Here is a 23,992-nt window from a genome sequence, read left to right on the forward strand (position 1 = left end):
ACTCTGGGAAGTGAAGGCAGGAATGCAGGGTTTGGCTAAGTGGAGAGTTAAACTGGGAGGTTTCCCATCTCCAGAACAGATGATTCAGGGACTCACAGCCGCTCCATCCTTCTCCAATCCCGTGGTACCCCACCCACCTACACACACACACACACACACACACACACACACACACACACACACACATATCAAAACAAAAATGAAGTGGAAGCCAAATATGTTGGTTTTTATTGAACTCACTAGGCTCAAGGACAAGAAGAAGAAGAAAAGAAGAAGGAGGAAGAGGAGGAGGAGGAGGAGGAGGAGGAGGAGGAGAAGAAAATAGAAAAGAAAAGAAAAGGAATGGTAATAGGAGGACAAGAAGACAAGAGCTGAGAGAGACTCCGTATATACCCAGGCCAGGACCCTGGCCCACAGAGAACTACAATCAGAGCTCCAAGCGAGCTGGGCTCTAATTCTACACCTCCCTTTAAAGATGTTGGGGTCAGAGGGGTCCACTTGGTGAGTCTAGGCCATACACCCTTTCTTCCCCAGTTCTCAGGCTCTTTCAGAGAAGGAAGTTGGATTGGTTGGTCCTAGACTTGGAGGAAATGGAAAACAAAAAGGCAAGGTAGGAGAAAGTTTGGGGATGGAGGGAGAAAGTCCTGGGAAGAAAGGTTAGAGTCCCAGGCTGCGGATCCCAATGGGAGGAGGTAGATTCTGACAGGAGAGGGAAGTAAGGAAAAGGCTGCCCACAGCAGGACAAGGGGTGATAGGGGTTCTTCCTTTTGGAGGTTCTGTTGTGCGTTTAACTTTAGCCAGCAGCTTCTCGCCCTGGATACTGCTGCACTGGTCCCCCACAGCTCAGGCGGAGGTCATATGATGCTGGAGCCATCTTGGGTGGAAAAGGTCCCCAGGCGCAGAGAAGTTTCAGGCTGATGGGGAGCCGGAAGGGCAAAGAGCCTGGAGGACCCGAAGAAGCTGGCCTTGGTCCTGCTTGGGCCTTTCTTCCAGGCCGGTAGGAGGAGGGGATTAAATGGAGACGCTGTTCTCGATGAGGGGAGGGTCCAGGTAGGTGTAGGGCAGCGCCATTCCCTGGTTCCGCTCCCGGATTTCCTGCGAGATCTGGGCCAGGCGGCTCTGGAGGGCGGCGATGCTCCGCTGTGCGGCCTCCTCAGTGAAGTGCTCATCCGGATAGGTTCCCAGGGGCCGCTGGGAGAAAGCCAGGTGCAGGGTCAGGGTGATGTTCGGGACAGGATGGAGAATAATGAAGGGCCACATTTGCCAGCAAATAGGGTTTATTCTAAGGACACGAGCTAGGCACAGCTACAGTATTACACAAACCCTTCAAGCCACAACCCCAAACCACCACTTCGCGCCACTGCCATCTGCACACCCACAGCTCAGGGAGCGTGGGGCCGGAATGGGACCTAGGAGCCAGCCAACCTAGCGTTAGTGCTCCCTCTGTTGGTAACCCTTTGCCTGTTACTCTGACACAGTTTCTGCTTCTCAAAATGGATTGAACTGGAAAATCTTTCAAGATCCCTTGAAGTGCCTGGCGCACTGTCCTATGAACTAAAAGAACACAACTACATTGTAACACAACTGAAAGCAACGCAAACACGCTCCCGCAAGGATGCCCAAGAATACACCTAGTGCCTCACAATGGAACAAAATTCAACTTCTGAAGACAGCCAGGGCCGAGGTCTCTTCCCAATCACCAAACACCATGAAACTTTTGCCAGCACCAGTTATCGTCACCATACCCTGTCAAACTAAGCAGCATGGCCAACCACAGTCAAGAAATATTGCAAGAAAAACAATACAATATTGCAATAAATTTCAGTCAATGCCATCTTATGGCAGTACAAGGCCGCCTCTCTCCAAGACCACGCCACACGACCGGTTCGCCATCATCGTTCAAGGAGCCAGCCTTCTAAATAGCACACGCTTCTTGTCTAATATAATTTTGTACAATATAACTGTTGCCAATAATACTGACGTTTAAAAATTATTGCACTGGTAAAGCCTTCCAGAACAGTGTTAAATAACAGCAGTAACAATGGTCATTATTTTCTTGTCCCTTGCTACAATAAGGGGACCTCTATGGTTATACTGTTAAGTACAGTGTTTTGTTTTCTGAAATATACAGTTTCATATTACACTAAGTTTTCATTAGTAATGGCTGTTCACGCTTACTTAATGCTGTTTCAGTTGATTCAGAGATGATTATATGGTGTATTTACTTTTTTATGTAACGAATTGTATTGTTAGGTTTCATAAGGTTGAACCAACTTTTCATTCCTTTCATTCCTAGAATAAACTAGAATTCATCATGATGTATTATTGTTTCACTATGTACTATTGGCCTTCATTGGGTGATGATATATTTTTATGATTGTTGTAGCTAAGTGGAACGAGTTTATAATTTTATTTTCTTAATTACAGCTAACATGTTGTAAGCCCTTTACGTGGACTATCACAATGGCACAACAATCCTGTAAGACAGGTACGTATAATTCTCACTTTACCGGTAAAGAAACTGAGGCTTAGAGACACCCAATTATATAACCAAGTCACATAGGTGGGATGTGTAGATCTGGGACAAGAATCCTCTACCTAAGACCCACTTCTGTTCTTAAGAGCACCTCCTTTGCCAGGTGCTGATATCAGGGTCCTCACTAAACTAGAACCCAGTAAAATGATTTGGGAAACGTTCACCCTTTTCTAAACTTCAAGTAGTTTAAATAATTTAGGAATTACTTGCTCCTTAAAGGTTTATTAGACTCTCCCTTTGCAAGGATAGGGATGGGATCTTCTACAACCTTTCCATTTATGTATTGTTTTCATTGTCTTTCAGAGCCTTAAATTTTGTTTGTGTTTTCTTAGAAAATCTTTTTTTGTTTGTTTGTTTGTTTTTACTGGTGGGCCATTAGCTTTAATCCTAGCTTGCACCCGGCGGGCAAGTAAAAACACACACTGGGCTCCAAAACCCACTCATTCGAGGCTCACAAAGCTAATGACTTATCCAAGTTTCCTAGAATCAAAAGTTTCTAGCTCACCAGCCTTATTCACCTCTGTTCCCCATCTCCTTCTCTCTGCACAAACTGCACAAACTGGCTTCTCCTTCAACACTCCGCCATCTTGGCTGCTTCTTCTGCTCTCTCTGCTCTCTTTTTCTAATGCTATAATCTCAGGAACTGAGCAGAAAATCTTTTTTTTTCTAGATTTCCACATTTGTTTGCATAAAACTCTAAGTAGAATTTTCTTCTAATTTCTTCAGCCTTCTCTGTATTTGTGGCTGTATGCCTTTCCATTCCTAAGGTTGTATGTTTATTTTCTCTTTTTTTTCTTAATTAAAATTAGCTCTTTCTTACATTTTTTTTCCTGCTTTCTTCCTTTCATTAGTCTTTTCAAAGAATCAGTTTTATGTCTTATATACCAAATGACATCTAATTTCTAAAACTATAGTTTAGTTGTTTATAAGCAGAACACAGAAGTATGACAGACTGGGTACAAAGCCTACATGTTAGCTGTGTGACCTTGGACAGATTGCTTAGTGTCTCTGAACCTCATTTTTCTCCCTTGTAAAATGGAACTACCATTTTCTGAACAGTTACATGCTAGGCACTGTTGTAAGCATTTTAAATATAGCCACTTATTTATTTAAAAATAGTAGACATGTGGTATCTGATTTGATGACTAAGATATATCTCAAGAAGTGATAGCTGTTATTATTGTGGTTGTTGTGGTTAAACTTCCCACTGGCTCATGGGGAAGGAATCCTTTGCCCTCATCCTCTTAGCTACTCATCTTTCTCCACTATGATTTATAAGATATATATAGTTGGCCTGTCCTGTGGTGAAGCAGTGGCTAAAGCATTAACGTGGAATTTTTTAAGTATTTAAAAAAAAATTTTAAAGTATTTAAAAAATATATATATACATATATATATATATATATTTTAATTTATTCATTTTTAGAGAGAAAGAAGAGAGAGAGAAGGGATAGGAGCAGGAATAATCAATTCCCATATGTGCCTTGATCAGATAAATCCAGGGTTTTGAACCAGCAACCTCAGTATTCCAGGTCAATGCTTTATCCACTGTGCCACCGCAGGTCAGGCCAACTTGACATTCTTAAGTCGCGGGTTCAAATCCCCAGACTTGCCCAGTCAAGGCACATACAATAAGCAACTACTATGAGTCGATGCTTCACATTCCTCCCCATCTCTGCCTTTCTCTCTCTGTCTCCTCTTTCTAAAATCAATAAATAAAATCTAAAAAAGAAAGGAAAGAAATATATATTTGGTTTTCCTCCCATTCCTGGCACAGAGATCCTAAAATTCTTCTAATTTCATGGTAGAGTGTTAGGGGTGTTTTTTGTTATTCAAATTAAGCTCCTTTCAACTACACTTGAGTTTATGTTAATGGAGTGACTTGGCGGGGAGCCCCTAAGGATAGGGGCTGGTTGCCCAGAGAATCAACAATGTGATTAGAGGTGAAACTTTTAGTTCCACCCCCAACCTCTGGGGAGGGGAGAAAGGCTGGAGGTTAAATTAATCCCCAAAGCTTGACCTGTGGTGGCGCAGTGGATAAAGCATGGACCTGGAACGCTGAGGTCGCTGGTTCGAAACCTCAGGCTTGCCGGGTCAAGCCACATATGAGAAGCAGCTATGAGTTGACGCTTCCTGCTCCTCTATACCCCCTCCTCCACCTTTCTGTCTCTCTAAAATCAATCATCTATAAAAAATGTCTAATGATCACTAATAATCAATTATTCCTATGTAATGGTGGTAAATGTGTGGAAAGGCTGTCAGAGGGCATTAAAGCTCTGCACCCCTGCCCCTGGCCATCGTACCCTCTTATAAGAAACCAGTAATTTAGTAAACTGTTTTCCTGAGCTCTGTGAGCTGTTCCAGCAAATAATTGAACCTGAGGAGGGGGTTGCAGAAATGATTTACAGCTAGTTGGTCAGAAACACAGCTGCCGGCCTGGGCTCTTGACTGGCAATTGGCATCTGAAGGAGGCGAAGGGCAGTCCTGTGGGACTGAGCCCTTAACCAGGGGGATCTGACACTATCTTCAGGTACCGTCACAATTGAGCTAAATTATAGGACACTCAGCTAGTATCTGAGAACTGCTTGGAATGGGAACCTCCCCTGTGCATCTGGTGGCCAGAGTACTGAGTGAGAATACTGAGAGGAGTAATAGGGTAGCCTGTGGGTGGACAAAAACAGAGGTTTCTATAAAAAATGAATGTCTCCAAACCCTTGGGAGATGGGACCTGAAAGAATTAGGGTCCAGGGATGAGTTTTTGGCATTAAGATGGTAAGTTAAAACTTGTTAAGGAGATAAAATATCTACCCCAAATGGAGTCAAGTATGAGAAATGAGGATATTCTTGTAATGTCAGAGAGCTTGTGAACAAGACCAGGAGGGCAGAGGTATGACTGATAACCCAATATGTAATAGGGATGATGGTAATTGCTGATTAAAGGGCTGCACCCCTACGTAAGGCCTAGACTAAGGAACAGCCTCCTCCCTGTCACTGTTGCCTCCAGGATAGCCCCTCCCATCCATCCACGCAGCCACGGAAGCACTCATGCTGAAACACAAATTTAGCCAGGCTTAAATCTCTCCAGGGTCTCCCCATTGTCTTCTGAATGAATACTGCGCCCGCCCTGTCCCAGTAGTGATTTTTGAGACACACCAGCGGACTCTTGCCTTCACTTCATTTCACTTCACTTGGTCTCATCCTTCCCTCTGTCTAAAAATTAACCCTGACCCTCCTTTGTCTGCCACACTCCTATTTGTCTCACAGGTTTCAGCTTAGATGTCGCTTCCTCCAAGAAGCCTCCCTGGGTTCACCCAGACTCGGTCAGGTTCCCCAGGGCCCTGTCCTCACCTCTACCACTAAACTGTAGTAAGCTCATGAAAACAGGGCTATTATCTGTCCATCAGTGTCTGTCACATTAAAGGAGCTCAAGAGGTAGATGTTCAAATGGAGGAATTAGTACCTAAATAATTTCCTACAACACCATGGTACCCTTTTTTCATTTATCTGTGTAGGATTCTTGGAGGTAGGCAGGTCCCACTCAACTTCATATGCCTGAGACCTGGCACTGGGTTGACACATGGGAGGTATCCAAAAAAATGTGTGTTGAATGTTTAGATGAATGGAAGAGTTGTTGATGGATGAATGGCTGATGGAACAAAGAATAAATGGTCAGATGGATGGATGGATGAATTGTAAACTGGTGAATTGAATGGACTTGTACCCTGGCCACTAACTGATATTTGAGTGTATGTCTCTTGGGGTCAGCTATCATTTCCTGAAGAAACTGAAGAACTCAAGCAGTTCAGCAGTGAACATAAATGACAGCAGTCACTCCCCAAGTGCCCCCCAGAACAGTATCAATACCTCCACTACCCAGGCTCTACACTCTCCAATCCCCCAATCTCCCCCAACACACACACCTGGTCCTTGGGCTCTTGGCTGACCAACCAGAAGAGGAGAAGGTTGTTACAGGTGATGTTCACTTCTGGGAGGGTCTCTAGGTAACTCTCCAGGGTGGTGGTCCCCTTGGTCTGGGGTGGGGGCTGCCTCATGGATGATGGTGCATTGGGCATCCAGGCTCCAAAGTCATGCTGTGGAGACCCCACCCCAGTTGAGTCAACTGGCCGGAGAGAGAGGATCAGCTCCTTTATCATCATCCCTGATCCTGCCCCCTATCTTCCCAGGTCTTGCAGTTAGGAAATGAGGGGATTGTGGAAAGGGAAGAGAGTTCCAGAAAGTTCCAGAACTGGGGCAGGATCCTGGCTCACCCTTTGTTACTCCCCGCCCAATGTTCCAGAACTGGGTGGAATGAATCACCAAGGAAGGAGGAGGGCCCAGAGAGGAGGTAACCCTAGAAATGGCCCTTGGGCTGGTATGCCAAACAAAGCATCCTGATGCTCCACTTGGCTCCGTCGTAACCATGACAGGAGTTCACAAGGTCTACTCTTTATGCAACACCACGCAAGTCACCATTACAACCTTGGACCTAGCTCCACCCCACGCCAGTCCTCACCCCACTCAGTCACCACTCCAACCCCATCCCTAATCATAAACCCACCCCAAGTCTCTCAACCTGAACCCTGGCCTCACATGCATTGCTGAGCCTAACCTTTTGTGGAGCAGTGCCCCCTGGCCTGACCTCTGCAGACTCACCTGCCCGCTGTTGACAGCAGCGTGCTGGGCAGAACAGTTGAAGATGATCGCTGTGAGGAACTTCACCAGCTCTCCTGGGGTGTGCAGCCGGCATGGGAAGCCTGGGTGGGGGAGAAGGGGAAGAGGCTGCGGCGGGGACCGGACGCCTGGGGGCAGCTCCATCTGAGGCTCAGCCCAGGGGGGGACTGAGGAAGTAGGGGTGAACATTGGGCCACCACTGTCTTTAGACTAAGGTTGGAGTTGGGCTGAGATTAGGGCTAGTCACCACCAAGGTTTGTGGTCTCTGCAGGGGGTCAGGAGTGGAGCTGGCTGCTGGGGTCAGACCAGAAAACACCCAGCTGGCAGAGCTCACAGCCAGGCTCAAGCTGATCACCAAGGCGCTTCTGTCTTGGCTGCCATATTATTACTTAATGATTTCATTCGACTCAGTGCACTAAGATTGGGCTCTTGTCCAAGCAAGATTTGTCCAAGCAAGCACCCAGGAGCAGATCACCTGCTACTGGGCTGCGTTGCAGGGACAGGTGACCAGATGTGCTACTCATAAGCTCATAGTAATGGCAGCAGAAGGAAGCTCTTGGGCCAGGGGTGGGCTCTTTGAAGAGAGGTCAGGCCAGCAAGGCATTGGGGCTGACACACTTGGGGGGGGGACAAAGAGCCTGTCGGAGTGAGAGTGGGTAAGCTTTGAATGGGAAAAGATGACAAAGGAAACAGTGCAGCCCTTGGCCTTCTTCTCTCAGCGCCTCACTAGTCTCATCCAAGTCCGTGGTTTAACCACCTCCCATGGTCTGAAAATCCCTCGGTTCACATTTCTGGCTGGCTCACCCTGGCCCTCGAACGCTAGACTCAACTGTGGGCATATATCTGAAGCGGCTACCGGACAGCTCCACCTGTGTTTACATGAAACACTTAACATTTGTAAAAGCTAATGCTTGCCTCCATGCCCTACACTCCCCCAACCTGTGCCTTCCACAGTCACCCCATCGATACTCTTCATCCTGTGCACTCACCCCTCTTTTTATCTCATACCCGCAAGTCAGCGGATACTTCAGAAGCCAGTTTCATCTCACCGCCTCGGCTCTACCACTCCCCGCTATCCATCTCACTCCTGGATGAATTGGACTGCTCCCACCATTACCCACGACAGCTAGAGGGAGTGATCCTTTAGATCATATATTCAACTATGTCACTAAAACCCCCCGTGGGCTTCGCATCTCACTTGCCTCGCATGGTCCTATGTGGTCTGGCTTGTTCTCTGACTGCATTTCCTCCCCAACTTCTCTCCCTCTTCCTCTAGCCCAGGCACACAGGCCTTCCTCCCACTCCCCAGACCTACAAGCGTGCTCCCAGCTCAGGGCCTTGCACGCCCACCTCTACCTGCACACTCAGCCCAGCTAGCCACAGAACTAGCTCTCTCATCTCTTTCATATCCCTACTCAAACATCACCTCCTCAGCGAGGCCTTTCCTGACCGCCTGTTTTATCCCACCACCTCGGCACACTGGTGATTTCTGATGCTGTTTCATCCTTCTTAGCATTCATAACCACCTACCTAATATATACATGTATATAGAGTGATCTGTGTCTTCCCATAAGAGGCTGGGAGTTTTTTAGCAAGACAGACAGACAGAGATGAGAAGCATCAATTCTTTGTTGTGATTACCTTAGTTTTTCATTGATTGCTTTCCCATATGTGCTTTGACCTAGGGGACTCCAGCCGAGTGACCCCCTGCTCAAGCCAGTGACCTTGGGTTCAAGCCAGCGATCTTGGGTTCAAGCCAGCGACCATGGGGTCAAGCCAGCGACCATGGGGCCATGTTTATGATCCCACACTCAAACCAGAGACCCTGCGCTCAAGCTGGTGAGCCCGCACTGAAGCCAGAAACCTTGGGGTTTACGAACCTGGGACCTCAGCATCCCAGGCCAACACTCTATCCACTGCATCACCTCCTGGTCAGGCCAGGCTGGGGATTTTTGTCTGTCGTGTTTACTGCTGAACTCCAGCACCTGGAACAATACCTAATGCCCAGGAAGAGCCCAGCAATGACGGGTTGAATGAAGCGAATACATGAGAGGGTAAGAAGCCGGAGTGGGAAGAATGGGGCAGAGCAAGGTGAAGGGTCAGGGAGGGTACTTCTTGGGAGTGAGGCTACAGCAGTGTGCCAGGTCAGGTGGTTTCCGGGCACAATTTCGGAGGATTACCAGGGCGGCGCCCCACAGGCTGGGCGGGCAAGCGTCCAAAGGCTGGGAGAGGTGGGACTGGTGGAGAAGCAGCTGCCACAATGCAGGGATAATGTGAAAACTGGGACTAGGGTGGTGGCAGTGGGAAATGACGGTGACAATAGGATTAGCTAGCCACCCAACTGGATTTGGGGGCAGAGGAAGACAGAGGGGAGCATTAGTCAAAGATGGCTCCGAGGTTTGGAGTCAGGATGATGCAGACAGACTGACGCAAGAGAGCAGACAGGGAGGTCTGGGGGAGGACGGGGTGTCTGCCTGGGAGTGTGGGGGAACTTTCGGAGTGTTCTGTTCATGGTGGGTATTCTAATCCTGAGAACTGGAAATAAAAAAGTGAAGCAGTCAGCTCATCTGTGGGAATTTTCAGCAGCTCCTATTGTTTATTTTTCCCCCGTGAAATATGGAGCAGGAGGCATACTGACGGATGGTAATGAACGAGTGTTTTACCTTAAAACATGTGAATCTAGAATTTGGTTGTACTGGTCAGGAGAGATGTTTGTCAGTGTGAAGAATGTTCTAATGTCTTCAACCAGAGACAAGTTTAATGAAGTAAGATAGGAGAGGTGAGCCAACAGTAGTTATATCCCCCTCTGGTCTTAAATAGGAAACAGACAACCCCAAAGAGAAACTGCCTTCAGGAAGAGAAGCAATTAGAATCAGGACTGCCCATGATTAAATGGTAGGCTTGCAAAGCTCGGGAAGGGGTCGCCCTTTAAAAGAGCCAAAAGCAATCTGGCTGTCACCACCACCTTTACTCAGAAATCACTCTAGGCCTCACTAATAGTGAGACAACCTGACATGACATTATGTGCCACCCAAGATGAGATAATGCACAGACCACAGCATCACCTGAGAAATATTCTTGCCCAAAATATTTAACCTTTAGATATTACTTCCTTTGGATATTATAGGGGATAGAGGAACAAGATGAATGACATTATGAGGAAGCAATTAGATAAATTCAGAAAGTGAGACATTCTGCAAAACTAGTTCTGGCTTTTCATCATCAGATGTCATGTGGCTTAAAAAGAGAAGGGGAGCCTGACCTGTGGTGGTGCAGTGGATAAAGTGTGGGCCTGGAACGCTGAGGTCGCCAGTTCGAAACCCCAGGCTTGCCTGGTCAAGGCACATATGAGAGTTGATGCTTCCTGCTCCTCCTTCCCCCCTTCTCTTTCTCTCTCCCCTCTCTAAAATGAATAAATAAAGTCTTTAAAAGAGAGAGGGGGGGGAGAGAGAGGGAGAGGGAAAGGGAGAGGGAGAGGGAGAGGGAGAGGGAGAGGGAGAGGGAGAGGGAGAGGGAGAGGGAGAGGGAGAGGGAGAGGGAGAGGGAGAGGGAGAGGGAGAGGGAGAGGGAGAGGGAGAGGGAGGGCCCTGGCGGGTTGGCTCAGCGGTAGAGCGTCGGCCTGGCGTGCGGGGGACCCGGGTTTGATTCCCGGCCAGGGCACATAAGAGAAGCGCCCATTTGCTTCTCCACCCCTCCCCTCCTTCCTCTCTGTCTCTCTCTTCCCCTCCCACAGCCAAGGCTCCATTGGAGCAAAGATGGCCCGGGCTCTTTGGCCTCTGCCCCAGGCGCTAGAGTGACTCTGGTCGCGGCAGAGCGACGCCCCGGAGGGGCAGAGCATCGCCCCCTGGTGGGCAGAGCATCCTCCCCTGGTGGGCGTGCCGGGTGGATCCCGGTCGGGCGCATGCGGGAGTCTGTCTGACTGTCTCTCCCCGTTTCCAGCTTCAGAAAAATACACAAAAAAAAATAAAATAAAAAAATTAAAAAAAGAGAGAGAGAGAGAGAGAGAGAGAAGGGAGTGTTGTCCTTAAAAAATTAAGAAACTTTAGAGTCAAAACAAACAAATATATCATGTGGTTCTTGACTGGCTCCAGAATCAAAAGGATCAATTGAGGGAAAATGGTGACAAGTGAGGAAATTTGAACATGGACCAGAAAAGAGGGTGATATTGGAGATTATTGTCAATTTTGTTAGTGTGATGACAATAATATAGTTGTGTAGAAAAACATCATTGTGCCTGACCAGGCAGTGGCTTGACCAAGGCAGTGGTGCAGTGGATAGAAGACTGGAACGCAGAGGACCCAGGTTCAAAACCCCAAGGTGGCCAGCTTGAGCATGGGCTCAATCAGCTTGAGTGTGGGGTCACTGGCTTGAGTTTGGGATTATAGACATGACCCCATGGTCGTTGGCCTGAGCCCAAAGGTCACTGTCTTGAGCCCAAACGTTGCTGGCTTGAGCCCAAGGCTCACTGGCTTGAAGCCCAAGCTCATTGGCTTGAAGCCCAATGTCACTGGCTTGAGCAAGGGGTCACTTGCTCTGCTGTAGCCCCCCCCCCCATCAAGGCACATATGAGAAAGCAATCAATGAACAACTAAGGTGCCACAACAAAGAATTGATGCTTCTCATCTCTCTCCCTTCCTGTCTGTCCCTATCTGTTTCTCTCTCTCTCTCTCCTTGTCACACACACAAAAAAATTGTTCTGAGGTGCACGCTGTTTAGGGGTAAAGTATGAAATATATGTAATTACTTTAAAAGAATTTGGCAATGAACAAAGCAACAAATTTATCGCATGTAGCAAAGATGTTAGCAATTGTTAGATCTGGGTGGTGAGTAAATGGGTGTTTATTACATTATACTCCTTACTTTCTATATGTTTAAAATTTTTGTTTGTTTGTTTAAAAAAAAGACTGGGAGCTGCAAAAGCTGTTCATTCTATTTGTGAGTGACCTGAGACCATTCTTCCTCCCTGAGTGTTCCCAGATAGGAACTCCTTTGGGTGGCCACCGGAAGTGCTAAGCCTGCTGAAAGTCACATCCGTGCTGAGAGGGGATGTCCCAGGCAGTGAGAGTCTTCCACCCTCAGGTCAGGGCAGGGGGAACTGGAGGATGGACATTTGCACCACTTGGAGCTCCTCCTTTTCTTTCACTACACCCAGATGTAGAAGTCTACTCTCCATTTTCCAATGCCTGACATGCAGCGGCACTAGGGAAGTAGACTAGCAAGACTAGCAATGAGGTATATAACCCCAGTGAGGCCAAAACCCTTTGGAATGACATAATTTTCATTCCAAAATTTCATTCGGGTCTCATGACTGACAATGAGATACCCAACAAGAAAAGTCCTTCCGGAAATGGGAAGTGGAGGATTTCTAAGCCAGGAATCAGCAACAGAGGAGAAACACAAGACAAGATCATTCCCACAGAAAGAAGAGACAGATCCAGGATAATCTAAAAGCTGGGATGGGGAGGTGACAGGGAGGGACTTGGGAAGAAGTGGGAGGTTCAGGAGGACATATTCTCCTTGGAGCTCAGGGAAGACTTTAAGGAAGAGAGGGTGATCTGGGCATCTGCTTAGCACTGACGTGAAGCAGAGATCTACAAGGGGCTTGGTGGGTCTCAGAGGGCTTTCGGGCATTGTCAGAAGAGAGAGGAGAGTGAGGGCTACATGACCGAAGTAAGAGGAATCAGGCAGCAACAGGACCAACTCACTCCTTGTAGCCAAAGAAAGTGAGAGAAGTTGATAGGGAGGGGGCCACCTGGCAACACATGATGAGAGTATGAGAGAGGGTTCTAGAATCTTTTATATTTGAAGCTAAAGATGTCTCCTACTTCATGCTGTGACACTTCCACACAACTCAGCAAGCAGAGTGAATGGATGGGTTCAGGCTTGTGTAAAGGTCTAGAATGGACCAGGAGGGCATGGGGGAGCGGCTGAATGCCAGGGCTTTGCAGACCATGGGAGCTGGCTCTGGGTCCTGCCTCTGCAACTTACTGTATAACCTTCTCCATGTCTGTTTCTCATCTGCTCAGTGCGGCTACTGATAGGACTCATGTCCAAGGCTGATCAATAAATAGGAACTGATTAACAGTGGGGCCAGGGGGAGCACTGGGCCCTTGGGAACCTGTGGTTAAAGGATGGAGAAAGGGTACCTGAGCTTTCGCGGCCCAGGAACGCTTGAGCAAAAATTTCGCCGACCCAGGCCTGCAGCTCCGAATCCTGCTGCACAGACGCATCACTGGGGTAATAGTAGCCCACAATTTCTGAGACAAAGCTGCAGGAAAGAGATGTCCGTGCCATGGCAATGACTTTGGGCTCAGGCCTGGCCAGAAAACCAAAGTTCAGTTCTGCTCAGGTGGGGAGGCCAACTGGTCAGTGTCCACTGAGAGCTCACGGGTGTTCCATGGGGACCCCCAGGTGCATTTGGAACCTGAGTGCCCAGGTTTCCCTCAAGTCTCACTCCCACTCCTAAGTCGTGGGTGCTCTGGCCTCCCTTCTGTACAGGGGAGGGCGCACAGAGGAGAGCCAGGCCCCTGCTGCATCCCTTCCCTGTTCCGCACCCCGCAGAAGGGAAGACCTGCCCGCCTGGAGGCCACAGCCTACACCGAGCTGAACACCTTGTCTTTCCCTCCCTCCACTGTGTTCACGCACAGCCCAACCTCTCCCCAGCCCAAAGCTATCTGCCATGTCATAGTGGACCCCAACCCCAACTCTCATCCCTGGGACTGCCCATGCTTGGGCCTGAGAACACCTGGAACCCCCAGCACCCAGCTCTTCAGTCTGGATAAACACAAAGGTTCACACTGCCCCTGGACTAAGAGGCCCTAATGGGGCCAGACTGGCTTCAGGGTCCCAGGCCCACACCTCTTAATGGCGGCCCAGATCTTCAGACCATCATCTCGGTAGTGGTAGTTGGGGATAGACAGAACACCGCGGGCCCGCAGGCTATCCGGAAGGCAGAAATTGGTGTAGGTGAAGTGGGCCAGACCGGTGCTCATGAGGTACAAGAGGCCTTGTCTCCCGATGGAGGTGACCTGAGGACACATCACAGCTCAGCTCCCAGGCCCTTCCAACCCCCACCTCAGTGCCTGGGGGACAAGATGGGACTAAGTGACTCAGCAGAGGGGACTTTTCAGTTAATCAAGTAGTCCAAGACCACGAATCAAAAATACCCATAGGGTCTGACACGGGCTGTGCAAGTTGCGGGTCTACCACGTGCATAGGAGGCAATCCTTAGGTATTTGGCAACTAAAAGAATAAACTGATCTAGGGAGAAGGAAGGCGAGAGCAGATCTCAGCGCAGCGTCAGTGAGGGGCTGTGCTCAGGCTGGGGGTTCCCTACCCACTTCAAGAAGCCTTTGAAACTCTGCCTGAGGAGCGGGCCGTAAGTGGCATGGGCGGGCGGAGACAGGGTTTGTGGGCGGGGCAAGTAGGAGGCTGGTGGGGGAAGGGCCCTGTGGGGAGGGGCTGGTAGTAACTCTGGAGTGGGATTGGAGGCCGGACGGGGGCTTGTAGGCGGGGCGAGGTACGGAGCCACGCCTCCGAGGTGGGGTGGGCGGGGCAGGAAAGCTGCACCTGGTCCACCAGGCCCTCTGGGTTGAGCAGCGTGGCGCGGGCGATGGTGTTCACCTGCAGCGTGTACCGAGTGTGTGGAAGCAGGAGCTGCGAGCGGGATGAGAACACAGGGACCGAAGGTCAGGGAAGAAGGCTGCCCTGGCCCCGCTCTTTCCAGCCCCACCCGAGGGTCACACCAACCTTGTAGATAGGATGACAGAGCGGCAGCTGGCGCAGCGTGGCCAAGGCGAAGGCTTCGCACAGCAAATGTGTGCATAAGAAGTGCGTGTTGTTCTCGTGCACCAGGAACTCAGAGTTGCGCACCCACGTCTTGGCCAGCAGCCAGTCCCAGTCGGAGTCCGTGGGCAGAAAGATGGGGCTGTCGGGCCCAGGGGTCTGGCTGAGCTGCGTCCATGGAATAATAAGGGGGTGAGATTCAAGATGGCTAGTGTGCCCCTTGAGGCCACACCCCCCCAAAGCTCCAGCCCAGGCTCACCTGGATAGCCAAAGGCATCAATGCCCCCTGGGGGTTGAGCCACAGCAGGCAGAGCGGGGCGGCCACGTACTGCTGGCGGCCATTCAGGCAGTGGACAGGGGCCTCAGCTAGGATCCAGTAGTCGGCTAGGAAGATGTTCCCCCTCTGGGGAAGGTGCACAGAGTCTCAGAGTACCCTCCCCAGCCAGTCTTCGCTTTCCTCCCCATTCTCTGCCCTCTCCCACCTCAGCCCCAGCCTCAGTAATGCTTGGTACCTGGACTCATGGTCAATGTTGGGCACTGCACCCTTCCCAGAACGTCTGAAATGAGGTCCAGCAGAGTCCCTGGTTGTGCAACCTCTCACCTGTCTTCCCAGCTTGGACAAACCAGCACCCCCTCCCTCCTCCCCACAGCTGGGCCTTCCTACTCTCAACGCAGATGACCTCAGGGTATCCAAGAAAAGCAAAATCACTGAACTCATCTCCCACCCTCTGGAGAGTTCCTGAGGACTTGGCTGCTTCAGAGTGACTGAATCGTCTTTCTCCCATGCCCTCAAAACTCCTAGCTCCCCATGATTGTTTTTGCCTTTGGCCTGTCCTAAAAAAGCCTTCTTTGGGCCTCAGCACTTAGGATCCCGAAGGCCCCAGAATAGAGGCAGGGCCTCCTCCAAACTGTTAGCCCTGAACAAACATCCATACCTCTTCCCCACACCCCATGTCAGGCCCCAAGCCGTACCCTGTTCCATCTGGCCCTCATCCATACCTACTCTGATCAAAAGGTGCAGGGCACACAGTGTACAGATAAGGTGTCATGGAGTTGTGCACCTGAAACCTGTCTAATCTTGTTAACCACTTTCATCCCAATAAATTCAACAAAAAGGGGGAGGGCAAAAGGTGCAGGGCCGGGGCCACCCCCAGAGGAGGCCTGCAGATGGGATGCATCTTGGCCGTCCCATCCTTACCCTTTACAGCCATTCTTTGTCCCTAATGGCAACTCACTCACCTTTAGCTCTGTCTGCAGGCAGGTGCCAGGTCCCAGCAAGGGGGCCACCATGTCATTGGTGACAGGCAGTTTGCTGGGCAAGCTGGAGAGGCAATGGAGCATGACAGGGTTGACACCATTCAGGTACTGGTACCCGAAGAAATAGTCCTCACACCAGTGCTCTGTGACAAACTCTAGGGGGGAAGAGAAAGGGGTACTGCTGGCCTGAAAATGACTTCCCCAGATCCTGCCCCTGCCCGGCTTTCTGCTCATCACTGTGGCTGAGGACTTCCTCACAGCAACCCGGTGAAGTAGGTATAATTATATCTTCAATTTAACACTGCACGTTGAGAGTCAACGAGATGGAATAAGTTGCTCAGTTGAGTGGTATCACAGGGCTTTGAACATAACAGTCCAGAACTCTTGGTGGAAAAAGTAGAGAAGGAGAGCGACCACTCCTGATCAGGATCAGGACTCCCTAAATGAACCTTGACCCTCTCCCAGGCAGACAGTGTCTCTCTGTCCCCACTCCCCTACTCTCGTCCCCTCACAGAGGAAGAGGAGATCGTGTTCCTGTGGGGAGTCTGTGAGATTGCCACCAGTGAAGCCAGGGGTCCCTTTCCCTGGAGTCCAGCCGTCTCTGAGAGTGCTGGGGGGGGGTGCTTCCCCAGGATGGGCAGAGGGGTTTGGGTACGGGGTAGTGGGGAGTGGACGTCTGCTTGGCTCTGCACACCTGAAGTGAAGGTCTTGTGGCACCAGAAGATATTCCGGATGTCATCCAGCTTCTTCCAGGAGCCCTTTCGGTCCAGCAGTCCTCTAAGCTTCATGCCCAGGGACCTGAGGGGGACGAGAAGAGAAGTTGGGGTTCGGGGCTGCCAGGGGCACTGTGTCTCCAGCCTAGATGTTTTGAGTGTCGATGTCCAGAGCAGAAGTGCCTAGCAATCCTCATGGGAGAAAAGTCAAGTGGCCAGATGAGGCTGTGTAGGGGTGGCCCCACATCTGACATGAAGGTGGCACAAAGAGCCCCACGAGGCAGACCAAGTCACCTCCATTGGTGTTTTCACCTGGTTTCTCCAGGCTTCTATCTCACCGTAAACCTTCCCTGGCATAACACTCTTCCTATAGGACAAGGTCCTACCTGCTAAGGCTGGCTAGGAAGCTCCCTGCCAGCCAGTTTCTATCCACCTTTCCAGCTTCTCCTGCTACCCTGTGCACTAGACAATGCCAACCGCAGCCTTCTTGCTAAACAAGGCCAAAGACTGATGCACCTTGGACTGATAAAGTTTGCATTGGCAACCTGGGGAGTGGGCATTTTCCACTCTGCGGAGGTCTGAACTGTTTGAGTTTTTTATAATGAGTGTATGTTGTTTTATGAGAAGAAAAAAAATGCTTGAAATGAAGTCTACTTTTTCCACATCCAGGCTTGGTTCAAGCTGTACCTCTCCTAGAAAGCTATCTCCCTTCATCCCCACCTATCCGTTCTCCTGTGTGCATTTTATTTTATTTTTTTAAATTTATTCATTTCAGAGAGGAGAGGGAGAGACAGAAAGAGAGAGAGAGAGAGAGAGAAGTGGGGGAGGAGCTGGAAGCATCAACTCCCGTATGTGCCTTGACCAGGCAAGCCCAGAGTTTCGAGCCGGCGACCCCAGAGTTTCGAACCGGCGACCCCAGCATTTCCAGGTCGACGCTTTATCCACTGCGCCACCACAGGTCAGGTCCTGTGTGCATTTTAGATACAACATCCTTTTATGAAGCATGGCCTGTATCTCCCAGAACTCTCATCACTCCCTTCACCGGCTTGTCAGTACAATGCACTCACTCATGTCACCTCCCATGATACCACAGGTTCTTAGGACTGTGACTTGGCTCGGTATGCCCCGACATACCAGGTTCATAATAATCATTTACTAAAGAGGTCAAGTCAAATAGAAAGGCATAGGGCCTCAGGCAGGTCGTGACTGGTCAATAAGGTAGGCTGTGTAAGGGTGCTGTAAAGAGTGTGGACAGATAGAGACAGCAGGGGTCAAGGGGGTATTAGTGACCTGACAAGTCCAGGGACGACTTCCTGTGTTCTCAAAAGCTACTTGCACCTCCTTCCACATGCACTTGCTGAGTGCCTGCCCAGCCAGGACGCAAGAGACGGGAAAAACTGGGCAGAGGAGGCAATTAAGGAGAAAGAAAAGGATGTCCTCCTTCCGAGGGCTCACCGCACACAGTTTTCAGAGCGCCCTGCAGTAGCCCTGCACTAAAGCCCGACTATTGCCCTCTGCTATGAGTACCTGGACAGTTGCCAGATGCCGGCTCCCACTCCTGACTGGCCCCTCTCGGAGCCCCGTGCCAACTGTCCTGGTGGCCTCCTGGGCCTTCCCCCGCCTAGCCCATATATCCATTTGGGGAGCAACTCAGGTTTCTCTATCTTCCAAGAGGTCCCTCTGGTCCCTCAGTCCCGCCAGGGCCTTTTAGTGGGCCTTTGTCCCGAAGCCCTGAAGCCCCAGCCACCAAGCCACCACGCTGCCCGCCTGCTCCAACCCACCACAGACACTCTGAGCCCTGCCGCTCCTTTGCACCCTCTCCCACTAGACTCTCCCCAAAGGAGTCGTTCTTGGTGCAGGCCCAGACCATGGAAAGCCGGCTTTGGTTCTGGCTTCCTCTGGGCTTACCAACCCAGCCACAGCACGGGTGGCCGCTGAGCCTCTCCCTCCTGCCAAACCGACCGGGGTTTGCCCGGGATCCTACCACTTGGCCCTCACCTCTCCTTCTCTCCCTGGCTCAAAGCGTGCTTCAGAGCTGACCTGTGGTGGCGCAGTGGGTAAAAGCGTCGACCTGGAACACTGAGGTCGCCGGATCGCAAACCCCAGGCTTGCCTGGTCAAGGCACATATGGGAGTTGATGCTTCCTGCTCCTCCCTCTGTTCTTTCTATCTCTTTCCTCTCTCTGTCTCTTTCTCTCTCTGTGTCTCCTCTCTCTAAAAAAATGAATAAATAAATAAATTGTAAAAAAAAAAAAAAAAAAAAGACTAAGCTTTAAAAAAATAAAAAAGCCTGCTTCAGTTTCCCCGGCCACCCCAGGAGCCACCTCCCGTCCAGCCCTTCCTAGACCCCTGCCTCTTCTAGAAAGTTGAGTGTCAACTGTATTCCTTCCTTCCAGCCCTGTTCTGCTTAGAGCTTCAGCTGTTGCCTGGAGTAGCTAATGATCCTTGTGGTTGCTAATTAACTGCGTTACATGTCCGGCTAGTGGTACTGAGTTCCTTCCGGCCAAGTTTATATCCTAGTTCTACTAGCATGTATTGAGAGATTACTTTGTGCTGGGTGCTACTTCATTAAATTCCCTCCCAAACCTATGAGGTAGGTATGAATATTATTGTATTTTTATAAGTCAGGAAACCATTTAGAGGCTAAGTGAAAATCAAGGTCATGCATCTTCTAGAAAGCATTGGTTTTGGGGGTTAAAACTGAGGTGGTCTGACCACCTCCTTAAAGTGTAAGGGCCAGGCCTCTCTGTTCTACTCAACATGGTCCCAACAGGGCCTGGGGCCATGCTGTGCACAACAGATTGATTGGTTTGAGGAATGAAAAAAGAATGGATGAGTAAGGAGCAAAGAGGAGGTGATGAGGAGATAGAGAATGGAGGAGTGTAAGGAGAGAGAGAGAGAGGAGCCTGGGGCCACAGAGTGGGGAGACTGGGAGGGAGAGGGAAGACTAGGGGACAAAGAGAGGGGAGACCTGGGGGGGGGCAGGGAGAAGGGAAAGTGAGGCGGAGAGTGCTTGTGCCTCAGGGGGCCGAGGCAGGTGGGAGAGTGGGCAGGAATGTTGCTCACGCGGGAATGGCGTTGAAGATCAGTGAGGTCGTCTTGGTGACTGAGTATCTAATATTGGGCTCCATGTGCATCAGGGACGGGATGTCAATTTTCATGGGGAAGCCAGGAAGGTACCGGTTCCCACTGCTGGGGAGCAGGAGGGGGCGGGGCAGAAGAACAGAGACCAGTCAGGAAGACCTGCAGCGCACCTCCCTCATTCCTCCCCACCCCCACCCCCGACTTCCTAGGCCTCCCCTCACTTTGGGCTTCCCCTCTCCCCTCTCCCTTTGAGCCGGAAACCACTTCCTCCCCTCTGCCAGAACCCTAGGCCCTTCCCGCCTTTTATGCTCCTGACACTTGAATTAAATTGCAATTATCGTTGTTCCCGCTTCTCTTCCCAGGCTGCCTGGGTCTCATCCTCTCAACAGAACTGCCGCTTCCCACCCCTCCAGCGTCTTTCCGAGCCCAGACCCTCGCACCTATCGTCCTGGTCTGCACGAGGTGCTGTCCTGGTCAAGGCAAATTTGTTGTCTGACTCCATCTGCGCGAAGCTGCTGATGTCCACGATGCCAGGGAAGCCAGGGGCGTAGACTTTCCAGCTTCCAGGGGAAGGAAGGTTAGAGGCGGTGAGTCAAATTTAGGGTACACAGAAACTTTAACTTTTAAAGACATGCCCTGGAATTAAAACTCCCCCCCAAAACTCTCATTATCTGGGTCGGTGACAGAGAAATCAGAATTTTCTCCCTGAGGTACTGGGTTTCAGAGCAGGGTAGCATTTGAGAATGACATGAATCCCAGGCTGGTTTCAAGTCAGCTTTGTGCTGAGATTGAGATCACAGTCATTTTGGAGGTGAGGCTGAGGGTGGGCTGAGATTCTTCAATACCAGGGTTATATCAAGGGCAGCTGGGGATCAGGGTGGATTCATTGATGGTATTGGGACAATTATTGGCACTGGTGTTCTGGGCCTGCACTCAAGGGCAATATTAGGTTGAGGTTAGGTTTAAATAATAGTCCTGATTGGAGTTGGGTCCCCAAAGTTGGAACTGAGGTCAGAGTTAGTAGCAATACGATTAAGTCTGAATGTGATTTATTCTGATAAAGTTGGGGGGGAAAGTCAAAATAGGTTATCCTCACCGGTAGCATTCCTGTCGGGCCTGGAGTTCCCGTTTCCTGTGGTCCAAAAGGAGGGGAAGGGAGTCTTGACAAATAGTTCTTGCTGTGAGGAATGAAAACTACTCACCATTTAAGTCCTTTTTTAAAACAACTTCTCCAGCAAAGCTTTCCTAAAGTCCCTAACCCCTGAATCTAATCCCTCAGTGACATGGATACCCCATGTTCTTTGTGCATTCATCAGTAGAAGGGATCTAGGATGATCTCACCCCCAAATTATAACAATGTTCCTTATTGTTTGCATATTTGTCTCCTTCCTAAGTCAAAAAACTCCTTCTGGGCAGAAGCCACTTTGTGTCTATTTATTTATTTATTCATTTTTGTACTTGCCTGGAGCCTAGCACCATGCTCATAGCATGCACTTTATAAGTGAGATAAATGTATATATTTTGTGAAGTGATGGATGGATGGATTGCTATGATGATATGTGGAGGTTCAGAGTGAGGTCTTTGAAGAACTCACATTACTGAGGGGTAATGTTCACCTTACCTTGACCTAGAACAGCATCTCTCATCCCTAAGACTCATCTCAAACCATGGACTAGCCCTAAGCTTGTCTTTCCAGATCAGACGGCTCAGGAGAGATGGGGAGTCTAGAGGCTGAAGGAGCTAGAGCCCAGCATTCTTGAAAGGCCCCCCAAATTCCTGTGGGGAGAACAGTGCCTCACAGGACTTTATTCACACCAGAAAAACCAGTAGTAGTGGACAGGGCCTTTTCAGCTAAATACTCTCAACATTCAGGGCTTCTCCACCTCTTGAAATCCAATTACTCAGCTTGTAGCTTGGCTCCTTTTTGGACTCCAAAGGAATTCATTTTGGGGAAGTGCAGAGGGAATCAGTGGAAAGAAAACTGCCCTCCGTGTGTGTGTGTGTGTGTGTGTGTGTGTGTGTGTGTGTGTCCGGGTGGTGTGAGTATACATGTGTGTGTGTGTGTGTGTGTGTGTGTGTCCGGGTGGTGTGAGTATACATTAGTGTGTGTCCTGTCTCTGTGTGTCTCCAGAGGCATGGATACTGTCTGGGAAGCCCCTGTATTTCAGGGCTTTAGAGGCTCACTTTTTTCAGAAAGCATCGACTTGGGAGCCCTGAACTTGTGACGCAAACCCCTGCCCTGTTCCCTACACCCTGGGCTCTGACAGACACCGCCCGTAATCCCAATGGATGCCTCCTGCAGCTCAGCCCAGCCCCTGCCTCTGGCCCACCTGTTCCTGGTCGCAGCTCCATAGTGCAGAAGCCCTCAATCCACTGATAGCAGGGGAACTGGGAAAGGGTGCCGTCGGGGGCAGTGACACAGATGTGGCTGCAGTACCAGGAGTCCTTATGAAATAAAGCGTAGCGCTCCTTGTGTAGACGCAGAAGCAAGAGCTCCCCCAGCTCTGCTGAGCAGCGCACCTTGTACTTCTTCACCTGAGGGGACCAAGAAAGGAGGAAGCTGAGAGGCAAGGAATGGCCAGAGCTGTCCTTGTCCTCGCAAAGTGTGTCTACACCTACACCTATTCTGGCGTAGAAACCTGAACGGCCGCTAATCCACGTGATGTTTCTGCATAAATTAGAAAAAAGCACACCACCAGGCAGAAGCAGCCACAGCTACCACGGGCAGAGTGGGTTCTGGATGGCACTAGCCTCTTTGGTGGTAGGTCTCCCCAAGACCCACCAGCAAACAATCCCGGGGCCTGGCAGAGACAGGCAGATCTCCTCCAGAGAAGAGGAAAGCCAGACTCGGAGTGTTTGAGTGGTTTGCCCAAAGCCCACGTCAGTTATGAGAGGAGGAACTAGGAGCCAATGGGATTCTTCTGCCCCCCCTTGCTCAGGGCTCCTTCACAGCCCTGTCTGGGTTTATCAGGCCCAGAAAGACAGGAACCAGACAGAAGAGGGGGCATGAGGAAGTCGGGCCAGCACCCTGAGTTCTGCAGGATATGATGACCCCTGAGGGAATACCTTCCCCTTCTGCAGGGGCCCCTGCCGCCCGTGCCCCTCGGGAATCGCTCCTCCCTGCCTCCTCTGTACTCACCGATCCCGAGGTAAAGTCCCTGCCCAGGTGATCCAGCAGCTGCTTGGGACTCTCACCACACATGCCCACCAGAGTGACGGAGATGTTGTCCAGTGTGCCTGCCCCCAGGTAGGCACCGGTGGTCACATGCACGCGGTACACGGCCATGATGGGAGGGGAGGAGGGATGTCCCCCGACAAAGATAGCCCCCAACAGCAGCTGGCCTGGAGGTGAGCGGCGCGCCCGGCAGGACCGGGCGGCTGGGATGCTGAGCCGCTGGCCGGATGGTCTGGGGGCGGCAGGGTAGGCCTCCGGGGAAAGGCCCGGCTCTCTCTGGGACGTTCTCTCTCTTCCGAAGTCCCTGGCCTCTGCCCTTGCTCACTGCCGGCTCCCTCTCCCCGCCCGCTCACAATGCGCCCTAATAATTGTTTGCTGGCCTCTGGCACAGCCGGTCCCTCTGCCTGGCGGGACAGGGCTTACCCAGATGGCTATCAGGAGCCGGAACACCATCGGGAAGGGAGGGACTAAATGCTGAGAGAGACAGGGAGTAGGTGACACCTGCACGATTGGGACATTGCCCTCCTCCCTGTCAGGGGCCCTACAGATGCTCCGGGGCCCCGGTCCAAGCGCCCACCTCCAAATTCCCCCCCCCAGACTCCTCCTCTCTCTCCGCCGCAACTGGGCACAGAGTTCCCACATTCCTGCTTGTGAATCATCCACGTGAATCACTATACGCAAGTGAGACCCACATAAGTCACACATGACTAAACAACACGCAGGTGAGTCTCACGCTCATTCCTGCCCACCGCATGGGGGTCAGAAACAACTC

At 50.6% G+C, this 23,992-nt stretch overlaps 1 protein-coding gene across 3 annotated transcripts; it reads right to left on the bottom strand.

Annotated features, from left to right (window-relative positions):
- Positions 1-216: 216 nt before the first annotated feature.
- ALOXE3 (arachidonate lipoxygenase 3) lies at positions 217-23,789 on the bottom strand. Of its 3 annotated transcripts, none has more exons than XM_066366442.1 (15): positions 23,185-23,789; positions 22,376-22,580; positions 21,142-21,223; positions 20,486-20,605; positions 20,028-20,150; positions 16,944-17,047; positions 16,232-16,404; positions 15,252-15,395; positions 14,957-15,160; positions 14,777-14,863; positions 14,066-14,235; positions 13,354-13,475; positions 7,190-7,290; positions 6,457-6,627; positions 217-1,191 (listed from the first exon to the last, which is right to left on the bottom strand). In XM_066366442.1, exons 1-15 carry the CDS (start codon positions 23,329-23,331, stop codon positions 1,012-1,014), a joined length of 2,133 nt encoding a protein of 710 aa, XP_066222539.1. In that variant the 5' UTR covers positions 23,332-23,789; the 3' UTR covers positions 217-1,011. The 3 variants fall into 3 exon arrangements, with proteins under 3 accessions (XP_066222539.1, XP_066222538.1, XP_066222540.1); XM_066366441.1 differs by having other exon boundaries at positions 20,028-20,153; XM_066366443.1 differs by lacking the exon at positions 217-1,191 and having other exon boundaries at positions 6,463-6,656; positions 20,028-20,153.
- Positions 23,790-23,992: the final 203 nt, after the last annotated feature.

Source organism: Saccopteryx leptura, chromosome 2 (assembly GCF_036850995.1).
Source record: "Saccopteryx leptura isolate mSacLep1 chromosome 2, mSacLep1_pri_phased_curated, whole genome shotgun sequence".
Lineage (NCBI taxonomy): Eukaryota > Metazoa > Chordata > Mammalia > Chiroptera > Emballonuridae > Saccopteryx > Saccopteryx leptura.

Bases quoted from the DNA above. Each gene is read 5' to 3' on its own strand.
- ALOXE3 (XM_066366441.1), bottom strand. From the start codon at position 23,331: ATGGCCGTGTACCGCGTGCATGTGACCACCGGTGCCTACCTGGGGGCA. The intron at 17,048-20,027 runs GTGAGCAACATT...CGTCCCCCTCAG, and splicing joins ATCTTCAACGCCATTCCCGC to GTCCCTGGGCATGAAGCTTA. The intron at 7,291-13,353 runs GTACCCTTTCTC...TCCCCCACCCAG, and splicing joins CCTGGGCCGCGAAAGCTCAG to GCTTCCCATGCCGGCTGCAC.